This window comes from Adiantum capillus-veneris, chromosome 1 (assembly GCF_014529385.1).
Source record: "Adiantum capillus-veneris isolate H3 chromosome 1, ASM1452938v2, whole genome shotgun sequence".
In the NCBI taxonomy this organism is placed as follows: Eukaryota; Viridiplantae; Streptophyta; class Polypodiopsida; order Polypodiales; family Pteridaceae; genus Adiantum; species Adiantum capillus-veneris.
Genome location: NC_140931.1, coordinates 144783750 through 144811643, shown reverse-complemented (window position 1 = coordinate 144811643; position 27894 = coordinate 144783750). Strand labels below are relative to the sequence as shown.

General features: G+C 42.1%; 1 protein-coding gene and 1 pseudogene across 1 annotated transcript; one reads left to right on the top strand and one right to left on the bottom strand.

Moving 5' to 3' along the window:
- The first annotated feature begins 1626 nt into the window (after positions 1 to 1626).
- On the top strand, positions 1627 to 12031 carry LOC147465736 (uncharacterized; annotated as a pseudogene).
- Positions 12032 to 24216: 12185 nt separating this feature from the next.
- Positions 24217 to 25299, bottom strand: LOC147465735 (dirigent protein 23-like). Its single transcript, XM_086512308.1, has one exon. The coding sequence runs from the start codon at positions 25200 to 25202 to the stop codon at positions 24528 to 24530; it is 675 nt and encodes a 224-aa protein (XP_086368434.1). The 5' UTR covers positions 25203 to 25299; the 3' UTR covers positions 24217 to 24527.
- Between the last annotated feature and the right edge of the window lie 2595 nt (positions 25300 to 27894).

Here is a 27894-nt window from a genome sequence, read left to right as displayed (position 1 = left end):
AGAGTGTTCTTGTGTCCATTTAGAACGGAAAAGACGGTCCCTCAACATTGGAAAAGCTTTGGACGTTGTGTCAAAAGTCGTTGTCAGTGGAGGATTATGCTGCAAAGTTTTGGATGCTTTTGCAGCGGGTACCTAGGCACAATGGCCAGCAGCCAAGGTGTTGAATGATTATTTCCTGTGAGGACTGAATAAGGATCTCATAACTACTATGGCAATAGTGGAGAAGGTAACCACTCCACTGGATAATGTTATTGCACAGGCTATTGTAGCAGGAGAAGCCTTAGAAGATACGGAGTCACCAAGGAAATAAAAGAAAAAGGATCACAAGAATTCTCATCGGGTAAATCTCAGAGAAGTGGCAATGATAGTTTGGAGTCGGAGAGTGCAGACTTAAAGTCCTCAAATTTAGGTAGCATTGGTTCGGTGAAAGAGTCAGAGGAAGCACCTCGAAAAAAAAACCCAGCATCATGGGAAAGGTGTTTCATCCGAATCTGAAGAATCTTCTGCAATGATAAAGAGTCTGAAGGAGCTATGGTGTACTCAGTGCCAGAATCCAAGACATGCGGCTCAAGAGTGCACAATGAATCAGAAATGGTGTGCGATTTGCACAGCCAAAACCCATAATATAGTGGAATGCTTTACAATGGTTGTGGCCGTAGGAGTCGGGATCCTTCTACATGGAAGTCACAACAGTCAAGACAAGATCTTGCCGTGGTGTTGAACCACGCTCATGCATCTGAGGCACCTTTTCAAGCACCAGCCTACGGACGAGGTCAAAGGGGGGGGGGGGGGGGGTCGGGGCCACGGAAGAGGTGGACAAAATCCTAATCGACCCAAGACCTGCCTTTTCTGTTTGGAAGATGGGCATTGGCGGTCGGAGTGTTCAGAAGCTTTGGAATATGATCGAAATAAATAGCGTGCTGTCAAAAACTAGCCAAGTGTAGCTATGGCTAAGATTGAGGGATTGGAGGAATATGACCCAGTGGTTTCGCGATTACCCGTTTTGGCAAAAATGTGGTACCAGCAGCAAATGTTAAGCTTCCGGATTCGGCAACTCAAGAGGATGTACGAAAAAAGAGTGTAACATGGATGCCACATTTAGTACCACCATTGCAATCATCAGGACCATTGGAGACCTCTTCGGAGAAGAAAGAGGGAAAAGTCATAAACAAAGCAAATACCATGGAAATGGATAATTGGGATTCTGTTTGGAAGGAGGCACTAGAATCACCATTACAAGTGCGATTGGGATCTTTATTGAAACTAGTTTCAAATTTTCATAAATCTTTGCTGAGTCAGAAGTTCAAAGAAAGGAATGAGATGGAATTCAATATTGTGGCAATTGAGGAAGAGCGGGATGCAAGAGTGAATATTATTACTCAAGCAGCTTGTAAGCGCTTTGGTCTTAGTGATTGGGAACTTGCTCCCTTTGTAGTTCTCATGGCGGATCAGAGAAGAGTACAGCCAATAGGATTGCTCTAAGGCATTGTGCTCGATGTGGCTGGTTTGTCCTTTGCTGTTTCGTCAGTGGTGTTAAATATTAAGGATTACAGTCAGGATTATCATATTATTTTGGGGAGACCATGGCTATGCCAAGCCAAGGTAAAGCATAATTGGGAGGCAAATATGGTGACAATTAAAAAGGGTCACAGGAAAGTTCGGGTGATGTTGGAGACATGCAGACAACTAGTTCAGGCAGCACGGCCTGTGATAGCAGAGATAGTGAATAAGGTGGAAGGATTAGAAGAGGATGAAGAGGAGAAATTCTTGAAGGCTAATCTGGATTTAGTTTCTCTTTATCTTGTAGATGTTTCTATGATTTCAAAGGGGAAGTCTTTATGTGACCAAGAAATGGCACTGCCAGAAGGGCAAGAAAAAGCCTTGCCTATGCGCCCAAACCATTGGAGGAGATTATTAGGCAAGAATGTGAGTTTGAAGCGTAGATGAGTAAAGTAACAAGGGTGAAGGAGGATGAAATAGATACGATTTTTCTAGGAGCTCCGGAGGAGACTAAGCCAATCCATATCAGTAGACGAATTGAGCCAAGTTTTTGGGGGGACTTGATTAATTTGTTGACATAATTTAAGGATGTTTTTTCATGGGAGTATGTGGATATGAAAGGATTTGATCCAAGGTTTTATCAAGCAAGTCAAGGTGGAAATTGATCGCTTGTTAAAAGTGGCTTTTATTACCCCTATTGATAACCCAGAATGGATTTCCCCTATGGTGGTGGGACCAAAGAAGAACAAGAAAATTGAATTTGTGTGGATTATAGGAACCTGAATGCAGCTACTATTCCAGACCCTTTTCCGCTTCCATTTTTGGATGATGTGGCAGGTCATGAGATGTATTCTTTTTTGGATGGATTTAGTGGCTATAATCAAATTTGGATGACTGAAGGGGATCAGGATAAAACAACTTTTATTACAGCATGGGGCATTTTTGCATGCACAGTGATGTGATTCGGATTACGGAATGTGCCCTCAACTTTTCAAAGGGATATGTTTCAAAATTTTGATCCTTACTGTGCATCTTTCTAGATGACCTCAGTGTCTTTGGAGCGCAATTAGAGAATTTGAAGAAATTGCGGTTATGTTTTATAAAATATAGAGAGGTGAAATTTAGTTCAAATCCTCTGAAATGTGCGTTCACAGTGCGGAGTGGTAGATTATTTGGCCATGTAATTTTTGAGGACTGTATTTCAGTGGACCGGGATAAAATAGTAGGAATTATGGAAGCACCACTGCCGGAAAATCCAAAACAGTGTGCATTATTTTTGGGTCAAGCTCGGTGGCATGGGAGGCATTTGTGTTTTGTAGCACATTTGGCAATCCCTCTTAACCAGGAAACACATCCCAAAGTTTTTGAATGGACCCAGGAATGTGATCTGTCCTATCCGAGATTAAAAATTCAAATGTCAAAAGCTCCTATCATGATTCCTCCGAATTGGGGTAAGGATTTTTATGTTTTTCTAGATGCTTTTGACAGGGCTATTGGCAATGTGCTCATGTAGGAAAAAACTCAAGGGTGGTTTCAACTTGTCTATTATGCCAACAGACGATTATCATTCGCAGAAAAAATTATTTAGGACAGAAAGAGAATGCTTAGGGATGATTTATTCGGTGAAGAAATTTCCTCATTATCTATTGGGACGACAGTTTTTCTTTCATGTGGATCATTTGGCTCTCTTATATCTGGTGCGCCAATAGAATTTGACAGGAAGATTAGCCAGATGGGTGCTGTTGTTACAGGAATTTTATTTTGAGGTCATACATCATCCCAGAGTGTAGCATGCGGTTGCTGATTACCGACGGCGGTTGCAGATGAATTTTTGGATGCATCTCTATTTTTGACAGGAGTAGTTGCGGATGAGGTTCCAGTTGCGCAATCATCCCGGATGATTCCTAGCATTCCCTAGACCTGGTATGAGGAGATGTTTCATTTTCTTGATAGTGGAGAAATGCCTTCATTTTTATCACGACATCAACGACGTCGGATGGCTATTCGTAGCCGGAATTTTGAGATAGTGATGGGGAAGCTGTATTATCGTATAATGGGGATGTTTTGCTAATATGTGTCTTATCAAAAGAGCAAGGATCTGTTGTGGAGGAGGTTCATACAGGCATTGCTGGGGGTCACTTTGCAGCTTTGATCACGGCATAGAAAGTGCTACAATCTGGATTATGGTGGCCAACGTTATTTCAAGATGTGAGGGATTTCATACAATATTGTGATGTTTGTCAATGGTTGGGGAAACCTACTAAGTTGTCCAGAATGCCTTTCTAGCTAGTATTATCCTTGGAGCCATTTTACAAATGGGGATTGGATTTTATTGGACCTTTTAAACCAGTGGTAGCTAGCACTAATAATTGGTAAATTTTGACGGCCACGAATTATGCAACTAAATGGGTGAAAGCATGGCCTTTGAAAGATAATACAACGGTTTCTGTTGCTGGGTGCTTATATAAGGATATGTTTTCCCGATATGGCTGTCCCATTGAGTTGGTTAGTGATCGGGGTAGCCATTTCTTGAATAAGGTGATGGAGAAATTGTTACAATTCTATTTTGTGAGTGTTGCAATTCTATTTTTATCGTAGTGCTTATTGCTCCATTGCGGAGCTATAGGCTTTACAAACCTCTTATCTCAAAAATTTTCTTGCAGCTGCTCCTTGCTCCGGCTTGCTTTCAAACCGTAAAGTACTTTGCACTCCAAAATAATCACCAACTTGCACGCCCCTTGGTTCTGCCGATCTGTACAAACCTTTTGACTCTGCAATTATTTGTCAAAATAGTTAAGTATAGAGTCTACGATGTTGATCGGTATAGCTAGAGTATTAATCCCAACCCAACAGTTGTATATAAGGACTTGATCCCCTAAGTGAGCCCTAAGCACTGATCTAAAGAGACAGATGGGATCCTAGGGTCACAAGGAAGGTTCTTGGATAGTCAAAAGCACTACTTGAGCCCTAACATGAGCCTTCAGACTTCATATGTGTATGATGTCTAAGTGCTCAACATTAGCCCAAACTAAAAATTTAGACTCTCCTTGATATGCTCTATTTAGCCCAAGTTCTATTTTGTGATTCAGACACCCCTGGGCACGTTTATCACACCTAGTTCTGTTTTAGTTGTTGTCTTCTCTCGGAGCTTTTCCCTCGATTTTCCTAAGCCAAAGATTATCCAAATTGGATGAAACTTGGTCTTTGGGATTGTCTTGTGGTGCTAAACACTCTTGTGAGCTCTGATGTCAACTTTGGTCTCTAAAAATTCTCTTCAAACATCATACACGTATGAAGTCCTGCTAGTCAAAATGGGGTGAGACTCACTCCAGAGGTCGTCACCACACAAGCAACTCACGGAAGCTTTCAAAACTCAATTTCAACACTTTTTGTACTAGATATGATCAATTCAAGCATTCACTTTGACTTGATCCGTCTCTTGGACTTTACAAGCCCAAAAATGCTTCAAATTCAATGGAGTTTTTCCTATTTGCTTCCTAAATGCTATAGATCACAAGGGTGTAGTCAAATGTGTCCTTTGATCCCAAATTTTGCCTCTAAGACATCATACATGTATGATGTCTATCTAGTTAGAATGAAGTTTTGTTCCTACCCTAGGTGCCCCTTAATGTGTATAGCATGCAAATGTGCTCATAATTTTTTTTTGGAAGTCAAACTTGCACAAAATCACCACTTTTTGACAAGGAGTTTCCCAAAAAGAGTAAAATCCTATCAATAATCAATGTATGTGTCCAAATGAAATGAAGCTTGGTGTATGTGCTCAACACAACATGCAGAATATGGGTATAAAGTTAAAAGTTCAATTTGGATGCCAAAATCACCCTTTAGACATCATACGCATATGATGTCTGCTATTGAATTTTTGTCCAAAACTTATCCACATGCATATAGAAGTCTCCAGCTCTGGTTTTCAAGAACTTTTACCAATTTTCATGCAAAGACATGCTCAGAATCACAACTTTTCTATTTTTCCGTTTCCAACACTCTGTCTTTTGTCTTTTGGTTACTAATTGTTGGTCAAAACCTTAGTGTCAAGGTGCACTTAGGGTAAAACACCCCTTTTGAACTCTCTAGTATAGTATGTTTTGTCAAATGTGGCCTTCTACTAGGCCTTAGGACATCATACACATATGAAGTCCATAGTCGTAGAATTGCAAATTTTCTCAAAAAATCTCTTGCATATGCTTTCTATTTACTCAACATCAGTCAATCATGCACAATTATCCCCAAAAGCTTGTTTGTTGCATTTTTACCATCAATATTAAACTTTTCTAGGATTTTAAATGCAAACAAGTACACAAGAAAATAAATCTGTGATGAATAGCCGCTCCATGATTGTCATGCTCATCCTTTCCGAAATCCCATTTTGTTGAGGTGTTCTTGGGGTTGTTCTTTGCCTCCGAATGCCATTGCTAGCACAAAAGCTTTCAAAAGCTTGGCTACAATATTCACCTCCATTGTCGGAACTGAGGCATTTAACCTTAGTACCTGTTTCATTCTCCACAAAGGCTTTCCACCTTTGAAATATGGAAAACACATCGCCTTTATCCTCCATTACATAAACCCATGTTTTCCTAGTCGCATCATCTATGAATGTTACATAGTACAATGAGCCACCAAGTGATGGTGTACTTGCAGGACCCCAAACGTCAGAATGAACCAACTCAAGTTTTTTATTTTTTCTTTCATTTCTTGATTTTTGAAATTTTACCCTCTTTTGTTTACCATAAACATAATCTTCACAGAACTCTAAGTCCACTTCTTTCAAACCTGCTAGAAGCTTCTTTGTTTGAAGGATTTGCATTCCTTTGGCACTCATATGCCCAAGCCAATAGTGCCACACCGCACTGTCGATTTTCGTAGCTATTGCACAAGTTGAAGATTGCGTGCTAACAGTACACAAGTAGAGTGTACCGACCTTTTCTCCCTTGGCAACCACCAGAGATCCCTTCGAGATCTTCTACCATTTGCTTCCGAATGCAATGTTGTGACCTTCATCATCCAATTTTCGTGTAGAGATCAAATTTTTACGAAGAGAAGGAACATGCCTAACATCTTTAAGCTTCCATTCATTTTTGTTAGCAGTTTTGACACAAATTGTACCTTTGCCGACAATTTCACAAGCTTCATCATCTCCCAAGTATACATACCCAAAACTACCTTTGGTGTAATCTTGGAAATGTTTCTTGTGTGGTGTCGCATGGAATGAAGCCCCAAAATCTACTATCCAGGAATTAGACACATTGTCTAATGAGAGAATTAGAGAATCTTGCTCTACTTTACCTGCCACATTGGCCTCTGATGTTGGCTTGTTGTCTTGAGACTCCGACTCCTTCTTCTTCTTGGATCCTTCTTGACGTGGCTCTTCTTATTGTAGTTCCAACATTCAAGAACTGACTTTGTGTGTGACTTGCTTCGTTTTGAGCAATCACGACCCTTTTGGTTTTTGAACCTCTCCTTAGGCCTTCCTCTTTTTTCCAGTGACAATGCAACACTTGATGATTCTCCCGTGCTTCTCCTTCAATTTCCTTGCTTAGGAGAACACCCACAACAACATTAAACTTAAGAGTATTTGTGCCAAAAATAGAATTACTTACAGCCATCACAAGGCTATCCCAAGTATACGATAGAGACGATAGTATAAGGAGAGCTCGCACTTCGTCATCAAAATTGATTTTCACCGATTGAAGTTGACTTATGTTGGTGTTAAAGTAATTTAGGTGTTCTGCAACTGAACCATTCTTTGCCATCTCTAGATTGAACAAGCACTTCATGAGAAATATCTTATTGAAGTTGACTTATGTTGGTGTTAAAGTAATTTAGGTGTTCTGCAACTGAACCATTCTTTGCCATCTCTAGATTGAACAAGCGCTTCATGAGAAATACCTTATTGGATGCCGATGGTTTCTTGTAGAAGTCGTCAAGTGACTTCATCAAGTCCTCCGTGGTCTTCATCTCCAAAAAGTTGAAGGTCACCGTTGACACCAAGCTTAACCGATTGTTCCCAGTGCCTTTTGATCAAGGACAATCCATGCTTCATCTGCCATCATTGCGGGCTTCTTTGCAAGACCGCCTAGTGGAAAATAGAGGTCCTTGTGGTAGAGATAGTCTTCAATTTGCATCTTCCAATGTTGGTAGTTTTTGCCATTGAACTTCTCAATCTTGAGCTTCCCTTCTTCCGCCCTTAATCCTTATCAATTCATGAAATCCATTCTTTGAGATAATGTAGCTATGAATAAACCTTGCTATGATACCACTTGTTAGGAAATAGGGCGTAGCTAGGTAGATAATTGAGTAGATTACTCAATGGAGAGATAATTTTCACACACAAGAGATTATAAAGGCAAGAGAGATAGAGAGAGTACACACGATATACATGGTTCACCCAATGTGGGCTACGTCCATGGGAAAGCAGCCACTCAATGGCTTTAGTACTTCAAAACAAGAAGTAGGTTACAAAGGGATTATACCCTTTTGGATTTCCCGCCTTGCTTCACTCTCACCGACCTTGTTGCTACAGACGGGAGCATAGAGAGCCCTGCAAAATACTCAAAAAATAATATACTACAAGCCGTAAAACGGACAAATCTCCATATCTGGCGAATCCACGAGCACATAATTGACAATATACGCGAACAAAGAGAGATAGAGAGTGGGAGAGAGAGAAAGGAAGCCTGTAGGCGCACCTCCTAGAGCGGAGTGCTACACCGGCACGGTGAGAGAGAAGAGGGAAGAGGAGAGAAGAACAACACAAGAACTGGGTGCAATCTCCCCCCGTACAAGAGTGACCATTTCCCTCTTGCACGTATTTCATTTATAGATTTCTTGAATGGTCAATGTGAGTACAAACTGGCCGGTCATAAATGGCCAAAGCTCATAAAAGAGCACTTGAATAATAACATATAATATCCTTTTGCAATAGCCTAGCTCTGTCAAGCCTTTTCCACCTATCAGCTGCAATAAAATAATAAAATATCAATTCCATAACATACCTCTCCGTTGAAAAGCAGCTGTCCTCAGTTGCAAAGGTAAAAATCTGCAAACAATACTTGTCAAAAAACAATGATTAGAAATATATATCAAATAATTAAAAAAAATCATAAAATTAGACAACATTGCTTATGCCTGCCGTCATCCACATACTACCTATTCTAGTGTCCCATACCACTAGAATAAGCAGTATATGTCATACCCTGATGAATCGGGATATCATTGGTCACGCTCATCATAAATCTCATAATGTCAAGTCTCAAAACACTGCTAAATAATCACCAGATACCAAATCCCAATCCAATTCCAATTCCACAATATAAGTCCAAATCCAAATCATTTTCATTATGTACCCGGGTAACAAAATCATACCAGTTGCAGTGGTGGCGAGCCATTGCAGCATGATTTCATGATCGGTGTTGCCTCAACCGACGAATCTACACCAATAAGATGTGTTGCCTAGATCGGCGAATCTGCACTAATGGTGCCTATATCAGCGAATCTGCATTTACCATTGTGACTTTGCAATTTGTTAGTGTGCTGCCTAAATTGGCGAATCTGCACAGATAACTGGTGTTGCCTAAATCGGCGAATCTACACCAAGACGAGCATTTACACACTGCCTAAATCAGTGGATCTGTGTGCATGTGACCAATGGACTAGACAAGACATAAAAAGACAAAACATGTACTACCTGTGTGACACCACATTGGAGTGTAGTTGAGTAGCAGAGTACTTACAAATTTTTATCCACTAACTCAAAACACCGCAACTTATATGAGTAGCTGCATAGCTTAATGCCGAATCCTCTCAATAGAAATTACATGCAGTGCAAGCACAAGCCAGAACTTTATGGATTCTTAATTTCATATGCCATAAGAAAATGGAAGGAAGTAAAAGTTCTTTTTTCTTTCAAATTTTCCAGTGGTATTATCCTTGTTGTAACTGCTTGACGTTGTGTCCTTAAATATATGCACCAACAATATAAACTTCCAAGCAAGTAGAGAAAGTGAGTATTATTGTAGGAATATGTTAAGGGATGTCATTGCAGTATAGGCAGACGAGATATGTTGCGTAAGTGATGTGATCTTAAGAAATATGATAGCCGTAGATATATGTAGGAATGGATTCATAAAGGAGAAAAATACCGTGAAAAACAACGAGAAATTACGTACCTGGAGGTGGTTTGTAGAAGTGACTAGTATCCAAATCGGCAAATGCTAAACAATTTCTTGAAAACAAAGGTCAACAACAAAATTCATAGTGTGAGTAATGTTATGCAAGTTAGAACAAACCAAAATTCAAGTCGTACAGATAGATGTCAGATATCGGTGAGGTGGACTGTATATGTGAGTAAGTGTTTAAACCATTGATTTTTGTCGCAAGAAAATTAGTAAAATTTCACCAGTGTTATTGAAAGTAGTTAAAATAGCAAAACATCGGCTAGATTCCATGCTTTCCTTCACGTAAGTCGGTAAAGTTTTATAAGTTTTAGTGTGAATACTTTGAAAATCTTTGAGTTGTGACCTAAAAACAAAAAAATCTTTAGGTGTGCCCTTATTGTCTTTAGTTAGAAAAATTGTTTTTGACAAGCCCTAATTCGATCAACAAACAATTGCTATGAATACTCTGGTCCAAAGAGAATTTCTCATGAAAAATTTCGTAGGAACTACTTTCGATGGTCATATTTTGAATGGATACAACAAACACGAAAATACCAAGAGACATAGCAGCGCTTATCGCCACCTTAAATATAGACATACAAATCTCACACCGCGTAGCCACGAACATTAGCTTCAAGCTATGAAAGACCATATAGAACACGTACAGTATGTGTGTGTGTGTGTGTGTGTTTGGATGTATATCATTCAAATTGACAGGTGAGTGTGTGTGTGGGTGCCAAAAAAGTCATCGACTTGCGTGGTTGTGGACAATTGAATACAAAGGTAGGGCCCGCAGTTTGGTTATGGGGAGAAAAGAGAGAGAAAAGAAAATGAAATGTTATATTAACCGTCTTAAAAATGTAAAAATTAAGTGGGAGAACAATCTTTGTGTATCTATTCCAATGCCTGGGTACAAATAAAAATAAAACAAATTGAAGTACCATTGAAAGCATAAAACCTAGAGCCTAATATTGTGATGAAAATTAGTATCACCATCGCCAATGCGTGAGAATGATCAGCAACGAGCGTTGTCCGAGAGATAGAATCTCAGGTAGGTGCTAAGGTGATCAAGCTTGACCTCAACTTGAGCACATATGTGCAATGCACCCTTATATATATATATATATATATATATATTGTGTAAGATTGCTAAGGCTAAATGTACACAAATGATGAAGAAACTGAATGGTCTAAGTTATACAAGATAGCTACTGTAAATTATATTAATTATGATTAGTGTCAGATAGTACCTCCTATGTCCACGAGTCTTTGTTCTTTCTATACAAATACGAACTTGACCTAGTTTATGCTTCTCAGACAAGAAGCAATTAAAATTTTCATGAGTATTGAAAACAATTCTATCTTGGCACGCTATTCATATAGTATGCCTTAATTCATTGAGCAAAAATCTAATAGTAGTTCGCGGATTTGTTATAGCTCTTCGAGTTTGCTCAGAAGCGTACAAGGCGCAGGGAGACCATGAACGAACGAGAAGAGATTTGTAGTTTTCTAGGATTACAGGATGGGAGATCGTACCTTTTCAAAGCCCACACATTTCCAGACCATTATGGCAGCCTCGTTGGGGTACCTAGGCACTCACAACATATACAAGCTTGGTACCCACACCAGCAGTTACCGATGCTTCCACGTCCACGGTCTAGAAAAACACGTGCTATCCAAGCCAGATGCCTTGGTAGCTTCACATCCAAAGAGTCCACCTGAAACAGCTCACTCCAAAGCCAATGGGAAAACCCTTTGGTGAGGCTCAAGATGCTTGTTCCAAAACTGAAGAGGCTTTGCAAGCATTCAAGGATATAGTAAATAAACTAAAGCTAGCTTTTGACAAGGATGCAGACCCAAAAACCTTGCAAACACTTGAGACTTTGCTCGCTCATTTGCTACTCTTGAAGAATAATAGAGAATAGGTGAAGCATGTGCCACACTAGCAGAGTGGCGCAAGGAGTCAGCAAAGCCTTTGTTATATGTACAAAAAGGATTTGAAATACTTAGACGCATCAAAGATACAATCGCAAAGTATACAGGATGCTGTTGCCTGTATGAAATAGCAGCATCCAATAAAGGAGAGTTTGAGAAGTCTTTGAAGCAAGCAGAACACCTCGAACTGATTTTACGGCACTTAGAGAAGACTGCCCGTAGTTAAAGTTTGCAAGCCAAGCTGTTTTGATTAGATGCAGTTCAAATGTCTCTTGGACGACAGGCTAAAGAAGCACTCCCTTATTTTGTCAAGTATGTCAAGTTGAAGGAAAGACTAGTCGCTTGAGATGATCCAAGCCTTGCACATTCAAGCAACTGAAGCTTTCCAAGAAGCAGGTCAGAATGCTGAAGCAGTTCTATAATATTTTGAGGAGCTATAATGTTGTATAAGAGGGCCTTAGCAGTTTTCGATCAGTTTTCTGGAGATGAAGCAGCTCTGAAAGCAGCAGATACTGAAGGTGAAATTGACATTGCTTTTCTGAGATGAGAAAAGTTCTCGCAAGCGACTGTCTTATTGAAAAATTATACTCTAAAAAACAAAAGTCTCCAGCCTGAGTGTGTGTGTGTGTGTGTAGCCGTTGGTGTGGCTGCCATCTAAAGAGAGAAAGTGTGTGTTAGCATGCGCACAGAGAGAGAGAGAGAAAGAAAGAAAAGCAGTTGGAGAGGGAGAGACAAAGTGTTGTCAATCTGATGAGGGCTGCATGGCGGCTTGACGGAGGGAGCGGCTAGAAAACTATGACTAAAAGAGAGAGCGATAGTGGGAAAACCACTGCATGGGTGGTTGGTCGAGCGACCACAAACAGAGAGAGAGTTAGTGGTGATCTAAACGGCCGCCTTTTGGGTTCAATATGCGCATGCAGAGTTGGTGGGTAGAACACCACTTTTAGTAGGTTAGTGGATGTGCTAGTGGAGTGTGACGCCACCGGTGGAGGGAGGGTCGGGCTATGGGGTTGCATGGCAGCTGAGAACCGAGAGAGATAAAAAAAAGAGCGAGCCAGGCAGTGTGTAGCGCCACCGTTTGGCACTGTGGACCGTAGTGTTTCTAAGGTTGGTGATAAAAAATTTGGGGTAGAAGTACTGCATGTAAAGGACTGGTGGGCGCTGCATGACAAAGGGTTGGCAGGCGTTGCAGTGCAAGTGAGAGTGGGAAATCACCCGTGCATGCGGTACACCTGCAGATGGTTGAAGTTGTCGGACAATAGGCAGCGGTTTCCAATAGTTACTGTGGCAGCTATCGCTCGCCTTGCGCTCATGTCCTCAATTAAGCGTGCTTCTTAAGTTGAGGAGGACCCGCGAGACAGCAGGCTGGTCTACGTTGCCCCTGAGTATTAAAAAAAAACACACCGGTTTTGCAACTTGTGAAAGTTTGTGGGGGTTGGTTCCCACTACAAGCTACTCTTCTTTCAAGTTTAGTCTCATATTCAAGCTCCCTCTACAATCCCTTTCCCTATGTCATAAGGATATGATCAAGATTCTGCAAGATCTCTTTGAGGCTCCTATGATGCCAAAATTCTCGGGTGACTCTTCCTCTCCTTCTTCTGACAATTTTAGTCATCTTCTTCATCTAATCTAAAGAAATTAATGCGGTATTTTTTTTTTCATTGAGTATCTCCTTATAATTTAGTTTAATCCATTATATTATTATGTTTAATCAACATAATTATACTAACAATTGCTATATCATGAAAACAAAGAAGGGGCTCTCTTTAATTCTAGAAATCACTATTTACATCATGCAATCAACAATAATTAGTGCAAATTGAAGTGATTAACAGAATCTACAAGCATAGGAGAGCAAAATACTTAGTTGTAGCTTGTCAAAATATGTAGTCATGGAGCGTAGCACCTCGCTCTGATACCACTGCTACAGACGGGAGCGTAGAGAGCCCTGCAAAATACTCAAAAAATAATATACTACAAGCCGTAAAACGGACAAATCTCCATACCTGGCGAATCCACGAGCACATAATCGACGATATACGCGAACAAACAGAGATAGAGAGCGGGAGAGAGAGAAAGGAAGCCTGCAGGCGCACCTCCTAGAGCGGAGTGCTACGCCGGCACGATGAGAGAGAAGAGGGAAGAGGAGAGAAGAACAACGCAAGCACTGGGTGCAATCTCCCCCCGTGCAAGAGTGACCATTTCCCTCTTGCACGTATTTCATTTATAGATTTCTTGAATGGTCAATGTGAGTACAAACTGGCCGGCCGGTCATAAATGGCCAAAGCTCATAAAAGAGCACTTGAATAATAACATGTACATAAAATATAATATCCTTTTGCAATAGCCTAGCTCTCCTTTTCCACCTGTCAGCTGCAATAAATAATAAAATATCAATTCCATAACACTTGTTGCATCAACTTCACACTGTGAAGTTTTATAGGCCAAAAGGGCTGCCCTCTCTCATGAGAGGCAGCCATGTATAGCCGCCCTTGTGTAGATAATTCCAAATTGGACCCTCCAATCCACCCATGTGTGGGCGCCCTTGAGAAGACAAGTCCTCCTTTGAATTCATCCATCGACCATTCACTACAAGAGGTACTTCATATTAGCGACGCTCGCAGTACGACGCTCAAAAGTGAAAACCCACGGCGCCGCTATAGGCGCCGCTATGGAAATCTCTATGAGTGTTGCTAAGTTACAAGTAAACTAGCGACGCTCATAGCGACACCCACAGCGATGCCTATAGCGACGCCCACAGGAGTAAAAAAAAATAACTGAGAGCGTCCAAAAGTTTTTGGCGCTCAAGCAAGCAAAGGTAACCCGCGCTCTCCCTCTCTCTCTTTGTTCTCCACACACACACACACACATACACACACACACACACACATGAGGAGAGGAAGGAGAGCCAGGTATGCTCCTTCCCTCTCCTCTCTCTCATGTTCCCTTCCCGTCTTTCTCTCTCTCTCCCTCTCTCTCTCTCTCACACACACACTCATTGTGTTTTGAGAGAGAGAGAGAGAGAGAGAGAGAGAGAGAGAGAGAGAGAGAGAGAGAAGAAGAAGAAGAAGAAGAGAGTTTTAACATCGTAGGAAACTATCCCAAGAGACCTTAAAGATCTAGTCAACGAGGAGTTGAACTCAAGACCTGTTATTCAAGAGGGAAATGGCATAACGAATCTACCACACTTGGGTGCTAGAAAGGTTATACCATTTTCCTCTTTTTATTGGCTCACACACACACCCACACACGCACACACCTAAGAAGAAGAGAGTTTTAACATCGTAGGAAACTATCCCAAGAGACCTTAAAGATCTAGCCGACGAGGAGTTGAACTCAAGACCTGTTATTCAAGAGGGAAATGGCATAACCAATCTACCACACTTGGGTGATAGAAAGGTTATACCATTTTTCTCTTTTTTTGGCGCACACACACACATCCACACACACCCAAGAAGAAGAAAGTTTTAACGTCGTAGGAAACTATCCCAAGAGACCTTAAAGATCTAGTTGATGAGGAGTTGAACTCAAGACCTGTTATTCAAGAGGGAAATGGCATAATCAATCTACCACACTTGGGTGATAGAAAGGTTATACCATTTTCCTCTTTCTATCGTTTAAGATTAGGTTAGATTTAGATTTAGGTTAGATTAGCTTTAGGTTTATTTAGGTTAGATTATATTAAATTTAGGTTTATTTTGAGTTAGATTTACGTTAGATTAGTTTATGTTTATTTATGCGCGTTAGATTTAGATTTATGTTAGATTATATTAAATTTACGTTTATTTTGAGTTTAAGATGAAATTACATCTAGATTTATGTTCGATGGACCATGCAGACCAACAATTCCACGACAGTCTAGCAGTGGTGGTTGTTGTGGCGAGGAGCACGTCGTTCCTGGAGCTCATGTGCTGCAGAGTCCCTAGGACACACCGAGGAGTGTCCCTGCTTGTGAGACTGCTCATACTACACCAAAGGATTATACCGCCTACGCGTTTGAGAGTGGTGTCCCGGCCACTGCGTCGGAGATGCTGAGGAGTGACCCGAACACTACATCGGGGTCGCCTAGAGTCCTGGATGATGAGCATTCACCAGAAAGGGTTGCTATAGTTCATAGGAGGGACATGCCAAAGGGATATTCCTACCTCATCAATCATATGTTCGATGAGATCATTATGACCCCTAAGGGGAAGCAGGTGATGGGCTGTATACGACAGTTTTGTAGAAAGGTTTTCTAATACACTGTAGTTTGTCATGGTCTCTTGGAGGGCTCAGGATAAAGCCTCCAAGTATTATCTTATTGCTACGCTACATCGGGAGTTTCCAGTTCCCTCTCTAGAGAATACATTTGACGATGCTTGGATGAGGAGATGCATGCGCGACTACATGAAGCATCGGAGGTCAGATGCACGGATGCCAGACCTGACTGGCTTGAAAGAGAGGAGTGGGTCATGGATCGACGGGGTGGAGAGGTGAGATTATTAAACTCTTGCATTGAAGTATTTGTATATGTGAGGCCCATTCACATCTACATAGCTAAGGTAGCCCCATTGGTATGTCTTTTACCCTTCAATGGAGCGAATAACCACATGTTCAATTAGGTTAGATTTAAGATTAGATTTTGGATTGAATTTTTATATTAGAGTCTACCTTCGAGATTACGATAAAAAAATTAGAGTTAGACGAACGGTGAAAAGATCTACTGTGAAAAGATGTTAAGATGCTGTGAAACTACAGCTAGAGAAGAGGCAAAGGGGTTTTGTCCACTACATGCACTATCATGTAGACGTGGGTGTGTAGATTTCTTGTACCCACAAATATAGGCATTGACCAATAAAGACGAGATTATAACCCGGTGGTTCTGATCTCCGTGCACCTCTAGACCAAGGTGTGCGGGGATTGGACATGACTAGAGAATGTGAGGTAGTTTACAGTGTGAACAAAGAGAGAGAGAGAGAGAGAGAGAGAGAGAGAGAGAGAGAGAGAGAGAGAGAGAGAGAGAGAGAGAGAGAGAGAGAGAGAGAGAGAGATAAAAGACGAAGAATGCCAATAGAAGATTAAATTTGTTGTCCAGGTTATAAGGTCTTTACCCTCATTATGAGTAGTGACGAGGATGTGGGGCCATCCAACCGAAACACCTATCTCTCAACGAGGATCTTATGTCCTTGTAGTCAATGCAAGCATGTTATGCGACGGACAAGACGCGTTTCTTTGCAACATGTTCGCAAATTTGGAAAGTTCAATCCATCTATTATAGATCGAGTTGTTGCCATAACTGGTCGGACTCTGACACTGGCCAACAGGCAGCAATCTTGCAACCCAATAGACATGTTCGCAGGCGCTTTGGTCAAGCAGCATATGTGAGGCCACAAGATGTAGCCTCTGACAGCTCGGGGGATGATCATACAGACCACATTCCCAACAAGGCAATGTTTGAGCCCGAGATCGATGAAATGATCGAGATGATCATGGATTCAGAAAGGCTTATCTATGATGATATGAAAAATGAAGCCAATACGCCATTGTATGATGGAGCACGTGTGTCTAGATTGAAGGCGCTCCTGGTGCAGAAAAAGTTTGGATGGAGTGACACTAGTGTCACAACACTTTTCAGGTGATCTATTACAATTAGTTTACTTTAATAAAAAACTCTAGATGTATAATAATCTGATAGATTTTTACACAATTGTATCGTATTTTTTATGTTTTGTAGATTGCTCAAAGAGCACATACTACCAGTTGATAATGTGATGCAAGATTCCAGAGAGGAAGCAAGAAATATTTTGCAAAACTTGGGGATGGATTACAATTCGATCCACGCTTGTCCTAACGACTACATTCTTTTCAGAGGGGAATACATAGACATGGAGAAGTGTCCGAAATGTGATTCCGAGAGATATCGAGTAGATCTCCATGGAACAAAAATTTCGCAAAAGGTTTTGCGACATTTTCCTCTGTTTCCTCGCATCAAGCATTTCTTCGAATGTAAGTCCATGGACGTCCTAGCATCATGGCATGAGGAGAATAAATCTTCGGGGGTGTGCTACGGATTCCTGCAGATTGTGCAGCCTAGAAACATATAGATGAAACATGGTCGGATTTTGCCAGGGAAGCTCGAAATTTGTGCTAGGCCTGGCTATGGATGGCGTAAATCCATTTGGTCAAAGATCAACATCTTACAGTGTATGGCCCATTGTCATCGTCAACTACAACATTCCCTCGTGGTTGACTACGAAGAAGGAGCACCTATGGCTAAGCTTGATTGTGCCGGGGCGGTATAAAGTGAAGAATATGGATGTGTATCTTCGTCCACTATTGGAAGAGCTACAACAATTGTGGATTGGCATAGAAGTGGTGGATATGAACCGACACACAGGTCCACGGAATGCTTTAATCAGAGGCATTCTAATGTGGACCATGCATGACTATCCCGAACTAACAGAATGCTCAGGTGATTTACACTTAAACTTAAACACTGTAAATCTTGGTTTTTCTCAAGCTTATCTATTATCATGTGTATACATGCAGGGCTTCAAAAAAGCGAATACAGAGCATGTGTCACATGTGGACATAGACTGAATGCACGTCGGGCGCCCTCATTGAAGAAGCAAATCTACGAAGGTCATCAAGCGTATCTTCCAGAGAATCATGTATTACGCGACGGCTTTTTGGGAAGAGAGCCACCAAGGATGTCTGCACAAGCATAGTTAGAGTAGAAGGAGACGTGTGATGACGGTTTTCCCCCAGGGATGAAGAGACTATCTCTATGGTACGAGTTACCATATTGGCCCCGACTCATGATCAATCACTTGCTCGATCCAATGCACATCTTCAAGAATGTGGGTAATCTACTATGGGACCATCTGACCGACAAGAAAGATACTTTGGGAGCCAGGGTTGACCTTAGAGAAATGTGGATCGTATGGAGCAATATTGGCTGCAAACCGCATCCGATGGATCGATAATACTCCCTATAGCGCCATGGATTTTCACAGGAGCCCAAGAACGCAAAGTAAAAGAGACCATTCAATCTTTGCAGACCCCCACTGACGTAATGCACTCGCTTCGAACATGTTTTACTAAAGAAGGAAAGCTTACCAGTTTGAAGTCACACGACTGGCATAAAATGTGTTAGGTATGTTCATAGTGGAATATATCATAGTGGGAATTGTGTAACAAATTCGTGTGTGGACGTTAATATCATTGCTGCATGTGTTTTTCAGTTTATTTATCGGTGGCCATTGAGGGATGTTTGTCTCTTGACGTCCGTAACACAATCTACAAACTTGCGAAGTTGTTGCAATGGATCTCACAAAAGGAGATCAACGTAGACCCCATACCATTCGCCAAACTAAACGCTGCGGAGGTTATGTGCATGTTTGAGAAACACTTTCCTACTACTACCATGCAAACCATTAAGGTGCATCTTCTTGTTCACATAGTTGATGAGGTGGAAATAGCTAGCACACTACATTCCAGATGGATTTTCTTTTTATAACGTTTCATGAAAACGCTCAAGGGATATGTGCATCAGAAGGCACGTCCAGACGGTAGCATGGTAGAAGGTTGGCTGGTATCAAAGTCCCTAGTGTACATTGGAGAGTGGCTAGATGGATTTGATAAAGCTTGGGACACGCTATGGCGAACCATAGATGATGCGTGCATATCTTGGATTGTCATGTGCAATCTCGGTGTTGAGAAGAAGATGATGGAAGATCTAGAGGCTAAAATCAACCGATTTTGCATGCTTCACAATCCAGTGATGCAAAAGTGGATTTCACAATATGAGGATGCAAAGCAAGAGCGACAAAGGACACAAATCAAGTGGAGACGGGGAAGACGACCACCGATGCACTGTCCGACGGGTCTAGAGAGCCTACCAACATTCATGAGCTTAAGATGGTTGCACAACCAATTGAAAAGCGCACAACAATGCGGTGAAGACGTGACTGAGGAGGAGTGGGAGTACTTTCGGGGTTGCGCGACCAAGGTAAGTTTACAATGTACGACTAGTGACTTTCCAGATATTTGAACGTCCATTCATAATCTTTGTTGGTTGTAGTATAAGTCATACACAGTAGCATGGTGTAAAGGTCGACATTTTAGGGTGGAACGGATCGACAAAAAGCGTTTTACTCAAGATTGTGGAATCATGGCAAAATTTGAACAGTCTAGTCGACGACGGTCCTCTGATGCAGATCCTGTGGTGGCGGAACTCACTTACTTCGGCATGCTACAAGAGATTTTGAGGATCGATTATAGAGGATTTTTTGACGACTTGTTCGATGTGCAATGGTTCAATATAATCATGGAGGGTCGCAATGCTACTGTGCATAGAGGAGAGTCTGTTTTTCTTGAGGTGGATTCAACTAAGAAATGTACTGACCTAAGAGACACTTTCGTACTACCCGAGCATTGTGAACAAGTAAGTATGTAAATAGTTAACATCCAATTTTAGAAGTTATGTGCTTGGAAGCTCTCATGTAAGTTATGTGGCTCTGGCAGGTGATATTTCATCCTACAAAGTCTGCATCAAACTGGTGGTACGTCATAGAGGTAGCCCCTCGTAGTTCACGGATGTATGAAGGCTATCATGTGCCAATCACAGCGGCATCAATGGAGGAGATCGGAGAAGATGTTCAGTCAGAAGCCGTTGAGGTGGTTCCAGACGAGCATCAAGCTGCTACTCTCTATGGGGTGCATGCAGAGGATCTACAAAATGAAATGGAGGATATCTGTTTAAACGGAGAGATCTATATAGATATATGAAGCTATGCTAAGCTTTGTGAGGATAAGAGAGAGACCTCTTAAAGCCATAAATATTGTATTTAAACAATCTAGCTCCGTTTTATAATGTATATTGTATTCACGTGGCTTTTTATCCATTCTGTCTATATACGTCATTGCGTCATTGTCTACACAGAACTCCCTCCCCCTTTATGAGTCCCCTCTCTCTCTTTATCTCTCTCTCTCTCTCTCTCTCTCTCTCTCTCTCTCTCTCTCTCTCTCTCTCTCTCTCTCTCTCTCTCCCTGCTTGTCCATGTTTTCTTCTCCACTCATTCAATAGTAAGCTTAAATGTTCGTGTGTTTAATGCAGGTATGGATGATGAGGAGTTTCTTTCTTCTTTGTCACCCCAGCAGAGAGAGTGGTACATGGAGTGTCATCTCTCTGGCGCACCATCGCGCGTTCCTACTCCGGTTGCATCACCCCAGCAGAGAGAGTGGTACGTGGAGCGTCATCTCTCTGGTGCACCATCGTGCGTTCCTACTCCGGCCGTGTCCCCCTCTGTTTCGGAGTATTCAGCACGCTTCGAAGCTTTGGTGTTGACGAAATGATCTTCACACTCATCTTGCCGCCGGCGCTCTAGTGGTGGCGACGGCAGTTGTTGTTGGGATGCCGTCTCCGATGCCTCGACACCGCCTCGTGTTCGACGAGGCTGTTTACCCTCTCCTTCTTTTCCCGTCTCGACACCAGCCACAACATCGCCATCGACACTAGGTTTTGCGCGGCTGACGGCCGTTCCTAGTGGCTACACACCACTAGATACTCCTCCAGGAGTCACTCCAGTCGACACTCGTCGCTTCGAGGCCTAGACTCCAGTGGAGACACCTGACGTCCGTACCTCCGTCAACACATCGCTAGAGACCCCTGCTGGGACACCCAGGTTCACGCGTCAGCGGCGAGAGGGCTTGGCTTACTCCGTCGACTTCAGCGGCGACAGCATCTTGGATGATGAAGGCAAGAAGGTGATTTCGTGCATGCGCGGTCTTTGCTCTCAGGTGTTTAGACACTACATACTAAACACGTGGAGTGAAGTACCAAGTGGTTTAAAAGACAGAGTCATCAACATGCTTCATGACGAGTTTCCCATTCCAACACAGGATGACCGCTTCAATGAAGACCTGATGAAGGTTCGAATGCGCCAATACTGCAAGCACAAGCGTTCCAAAGTGCAAAAAGCAATTAAGCATGGGTGGAACAAACCAGATTGGCTGGCCAACGAAGATTGGAAGAATGCAGCGTGCGAGAATCCCGACAAGTGGAAGCAACAAAAGGAGGTAGCCAGAGCGTGAGTAGAGGCAGGGAGCTCACACCACTTGGGGAGCGGCGGGTGGGCATCATTTGAGACCGATTTTGTAAATGTTTTCGTATTGATCTTTAGGTTTGATAGTTTAGGGTTAGGGGTTTTTAAATTCTAACATAATGGATTCTTTGTATGTTTTGACAGTGGTCGGTGACAGGATGTGACTCCACACCATACAAGCACGAGTACACAGGCAGGAAGGGCTTAAACGCTCTGATGGATATTCTGAGTTCTCGCGGCAACATGGTTAGTATTAGGGTATTGTTGTATTGTTTTATAAACGTCGCTATATGTTTATACTTACAGAAAGCTATCTTATTGCTTTTTTTTTCAGGATCCGACAGATACGCTGCTTGGACGCGATGAGACGTCTGATTAGACGATGTCAGTTTAGCTGTAGGTAGATAGCATTAGTTTCCTTTTGTCATAGCATATGTATCATGAGATGACATTTATACGTCTTTTTGAAAACCATGTATATTTTTTCAATAATGACAATGGTGTTGTAACTATTACATTTACAAAGTTTAATAATCAAGTAATTTTGCCTATGATGTGTACAATTGTCATTGATTTACTTTCATCAATTTACTTTTGTCAGTTTTGTATCTTTATTCTGCAAACAATATTATGGATGATGGAGTTAATGGTTATATTGTCTTGTGGGTGACTACTTTGGGTCTGTATCTAAGCTTGCACTTTCTTTCAAAAGCGAATCAATTAATGAAACATTCAATATGGTTGATTTGAATGCCCTGCCATCAAATTTTTTTTTTCTCGGGCGTCGCTATGACCGTTGCTATATAAGGTTCTGTAGCATCGCCATAAACGTCGCTATAGGTGGCCTGTAAACGTCGCTATGATCGTGGCTATATAGCGATGCATATTGCAACGATGATAGCGACGCTCATAGCGACGTTCCCGTATCGACCGTCTTAGCAACGCTCTTGGTGACGGTGGGGAGTACAAAAACCCAATGTATTTTTATCTCTAACAGCGTCACAAGTGCACACAACCTCTTGTAGTTATTGACTTCCGACCACCGGCCACCGGCCATCGGCTACCGGCCATCAGCCAATCGGCCAACCGATCGGTCGTTTTTCGACCACTTTTCGGCCGCCGTCCTGCCATAATATTCCGGTAAAAAGGAATATTGTGGCGAAGCCATTTAGGCTTGAAACGAGGGCTTGAGACTGAGCGTAAAAATTTTAGTTTCCTGCGAGTGATTTTATTGTTCGGCGAGTTATTTTTCTTCACGCACGATGGCTTCTCCTCATAATGGGGGCCTTACAAATGTGCGTGTTTAACAAAGAAAATTACAAGAGGTAAATCAAGCTCCATACTTAACATGCAGAGCTTCCTGGCTCTCTCCTTTTGGATATTAGCTTCTCTCTCTCTCTCTCTCTCTCTCTCTCTCTCTCTCTCTCTCTCTCTCTCTCTCTCTCTACTAGGTGAGTACATCTAGAGACAGGCTATCGCATCCCATCTGCTAGAAATAACATGATAAACAAAGACAATCAAAGTAAACAAAACAAGCTATAGAAAACAAATTAGATGTGTTTCTCGGTTTAAGGGAATACCTGCGCTGTCTCTCTCTATGTGTTTACGAGAATACCTGCTCTCTCTCTCTCTCTCTCTCTCTCTCTCTCTCTCTCTCTCTCTCTCTCTCTGTGTGTGTGTGTGTGTGTGTGTGTGTGTGTTCAGCGTATTGCGTCGCTCGTCCATATGCTATGGTACCCATGTAAAAATCCTTTTTTTTTGGGCCATTGGTTTTTTCACTGCCTTTGTTACACCCGCTTTATTTTCATTAAAATTAAACTTTTTTAAAGTTTCAAACGAGCCAATGAAAACCAGCCAAGTGGATTGCCTCTCCTTTCAAGCTTTCCAAAATCGCTCTTAGATAATCAAGGTAAAAAAAGGATATCATCCATGCCATATTAGATATCATCCTTAGACGTTGTGGCATCAAGTTTAAACACCACAGAGAAAGACATAGATAGAAATTAACACTAATAGGAAACATAAAGAGGTAGAGGCAGGCCCTTGAACAAGAGACCTAGATGGTAGAAGTACATATTTTTAATTAAAAAAAGCACATTAAGGGCAAAAATATTCCAATATAAGTGTCACCAGAAGGACACAACTTATTACATTAATGTTGATTGCATGAAAAAAAGGGGGGATGCAACTGGTTAGGCCATCCGGCTCAGTGCTCGAAAAAAATAATTTTCCAAAAACTTGGCAAACCTACATATGAGAAACAATAGAGGTAAATTGACTAAATTTGAAGGTTTTTACACCAAATTACACTAATATTTAAAAATTTTCGTAGGTTTTCTCACCTTCAAATATAAAATTTAGAGATAAATCTCAGAATTTGTAGGTGGGATTAAACTAAACCTACGTTTTTTTTGAGCATTGATATGGCTATACTACGGATGTACAATATTGGTGTCGTTGATAACCGCGTCCCAAGTTTGCATGTTCCGCCAAATGTGTGACTTGAAAGAGACACTAAAAGATGAGGTGCAACATATTATTGTATTGTAGCCAGAGTTAATCAACATCTGATGGGTTGAAGGTTCTTTAGCAGAAAATGCCTTGGGATCATGTGTTTCCACCCCAGGGTGTGTATGTATGTGAGTGTGTGATAATGTGTTCATGTTGTGTGTGTATGTGTGTATTTTAAAGGACACTGTTTGCATTGAAAGAGGTACACAAAATAGGAGAGGCCATTATTTGTTATTCTGGGAAGAAGAGAACCTTGTGATGGACAGATGACGATGGTACATGAGACCATTTATTAAAGAGGGAGATGATTAGTGACTATGACCTAGAGGAAGAAGAGCTGGTGGTGGTAGAGGGCCACGGTGGCCGTGGAGTTGAGGAAGGTGATGATGGCGTAGCCGCGTGCACTGCGAAAGTCACCAGTGCCGCCAACAATGGCGATTTCGTTAGTGCCGGCATTGATGAGGCCTTGGAGGCTGATGGTTCCATTTAGCGAGCCGTCGTCATAGGTGAGGACCTCCACCTCCACGCCATGGAAGTCGGCGGTGGAGCTAGCTTGCACGGTGTAGCCGCGCATGGAGCCCAGCGAGTAGGAGGTGGGGTCGGCACCCTCAGTGACGTTGAAGGCAAAGAGCTGAGTCTGGCCGAAGGTGCCGGTGGAGCCAGAGGAGTCGATGGGAGCAATGAGGGTGCCTAGGGAGGGGAGGGCGAAGCCGACGTGCACATAATATTCCAGCGACGTGGGCATGATGCTCCAATCAGGAAGCCGGGTCGCTCCAGCCACCGCCGGAAATTGTATCATCACGCTCATTATCGCCATTAATGCTGCAAGAGCCGTGGCCAGGATGTTGAATTTCAGTATGAAAGTATTGATATTTATGTCGGCACTCTGGAGCTGCTGGCGCAGGGCAGCAGTACTACTCTTCAATGACGTCGCAGCCATATATTGCTGCTGCATGATGGTGCAGCGGGACCGGTCATGAGCGTCCTCATGTGACATGCTCGCCACTGTCTTGCTTGCTTCTAACTTATAGTCAGCTGAGCCTTGCTTGCGTCGAGCTTATACGTATACCGCGTGGGTGTTGCTGGTATGAATGAGAGAGAGAGAGAGAGAGAGAGAGGCTGCTCGTGGTTTGCTGGGAAGTGGGTTGCCGCCTTTATATACACCTCCAGTGCTCCGCACTGCGACACCGAGAGCGGCGACTTCTTCCGACTTCGGTTTGTTTGACCCAGACCTGGCCACATGCCGCCCACGATGCACATGCGCTTTCTTTTTTCTCAAAACAAAATCGCGGGTTAACGACTTCCCACTTATTACCCGCCCATGTGAGGATAATGTCTCGTGGATGGAACTGGCATTGAACAACTAAGGCTCTCTCAAATGCTAGTCAACTTACTGTACAGTTCAACCAAAGTCCGACGCAAAAATCTCTATCATGCTATCTTGCCACCACCATCAATAGCCACTAGACGCCCTGGTACCACCTAGTCATGTCCGTGAACACAAACTTTTTTCCATCACTAGTTAGAGGTGCAACTCTAGGCCCCCACTTTTGTACTTATCGACACACTCCAAAAAGAGAAATGTTGCAAGCAGTGCCAAAAAATGTGGTTGAGCAACACACTCCAAAATGAGAAATGTTGCAAGCAGTGCCAAAAATGTGTTCTCAACCGCCACCCACCGCGGCGTCCAGTGTGATGCAATGGCCAATGCTCACATGATGACCTCTTGGAAGCATGCAAGCCTCTAAAAAATGTGGATCAAGAGGTCGTAGTGTGTCCAATAGCCTACGACGGTGGGGAGTGGCACCACCACATATAATCTCACTAGATACCTCTTGAAGTAGATGTGCATGTGGCGGAAGGTATCTTGGTGAAGGTGGACGGTGGTGTTGAGATCAAGGTGATGCGAGAAGAACTCACTAAAATCTATGCGCTAATCATACTCTCCGATCTCCTTCAAGCAGGTGACAAAGCTCTCGGCTTGAGTTCAAGAAAATGAAATAATATATCTCCCCCTTCTTCCCCTCCCCGAATTTTTTTTTAATGATTATGTCAATCCAAAACGCACCACTTAGTAAGAAGTGGCATATCACAATTAAACAAAAAACTACCCTCGATGTTGACGAAATCAGTAGAAATTAGCTTTTGCCCTTTTTCTTGAAAAAAAGACAAAATTTGCCACACAAACTACATAGCAAGAAATATAATTAAACATGAGCATTTCAAAATGCTTCTTGCACATTACTACAACACAAGATTCTTTGCATTCTGGGACTCTTCTTGCACCTTCACCCTCGACTCTAACCTGCACCTTCCACAACTTTGTCACCTTCACTCGACTGCATCCTCTCACCAAACTAAGAAAACAATCAAATCAATTGATTAGATGTCAATAAATTCACACCATAATTACAACCATAAAAAATATCACAAGTACAACATAATTAACCATAAAGATGAGATCATCTTGTCATTAGGAAATTTTGGAGTTCATTTGAAGGGCCTTCTAAGAAAATAGAATTTTTGGCGTTCTCTCTCTAGAAAATAGGTGTGGTACAAGAAAAGATGTCCTTAGCATAACTGTTCAAAAAGTGTACTTCCACGTAGATTCTTTCCATTAAGGCCAAAAACGACTCAAAAAGGGATGTGTAAGGAGTTCTAGATCATCATAATCAACATGTCATTTCTCAGCTACTCCTACACATCATATGGGGTGTTTCATTTATGATTAGAAAAATGCTTCACTACCTCACATGGACTAGCTATCGCTTTTATCACCTCACAAATCACTCACACACCATTAACACTAAAACACGACTAATACTACTTAGGCAAAAAATCTAGGCGAGTCACATGCTCGCTAGAACCTCTCCAAAGATCTCAAGAGTCCAAATCCCAGATCTTACCTAAAATATAATAACAAGATTCTGAAGGACCAGAGGGACTTCTACCTTGTAGGACTAGTCTAAAGCCATCTACCTAGAGCTCTTGTCCCCGATAGTGATGCCAATGTTGGCAGATATTCCACGAGCAGCTACTAGTATAGTGAGAACTAAACGAACATACCAAAATGTCGACCAAGGACGTAGCTCGACCCGCAAGTACGTGGAAGCAAGTAGATGGTTGTCAATCACCTACTTAACCTTTTAAAGACAATCGCTACTCAAGAAAATCTAGCGAATCAAATCTAGAAATTCGATGTGCTTGTGATTGCAATACAACCTACGATACTCACGCTACCAAAATCAAGACCAAAAGTCCTCGAATTGCCTCAAAACTCACAGAGAATCCTCTACTTACCAAGAGGTCACTACCCTCTGGACTCTGGCCCTATATCCCACCTATAACCACTTGGTGGTAAAAAAGCATATGAAGAGAGGTAGTCTATTACAGGTCATTGATTCTCAACATGCATGGTCCTAATGTATAGCTCTTCGTGGTGAACCTACTGGTATGGAGAAATCGCAAAATAGACACACGATTCACAAGATAACTTACTCAGAAGCTTGTGGGAGCTTGCCTCATAACGGAACCAAAATCTCGCAAGCTTGGTGTTGGTGTAGCCCTTGCCATTGCTAACTCGTTGGTAGTGTCTGCTTCACAATGGCTGCTCCGTAGTGCTTATAATGTAAAGATAAGATCTCTCTCTCTCTCTCTCTCTCTCTCTCTCTCTCTCTCAGTCACACAAA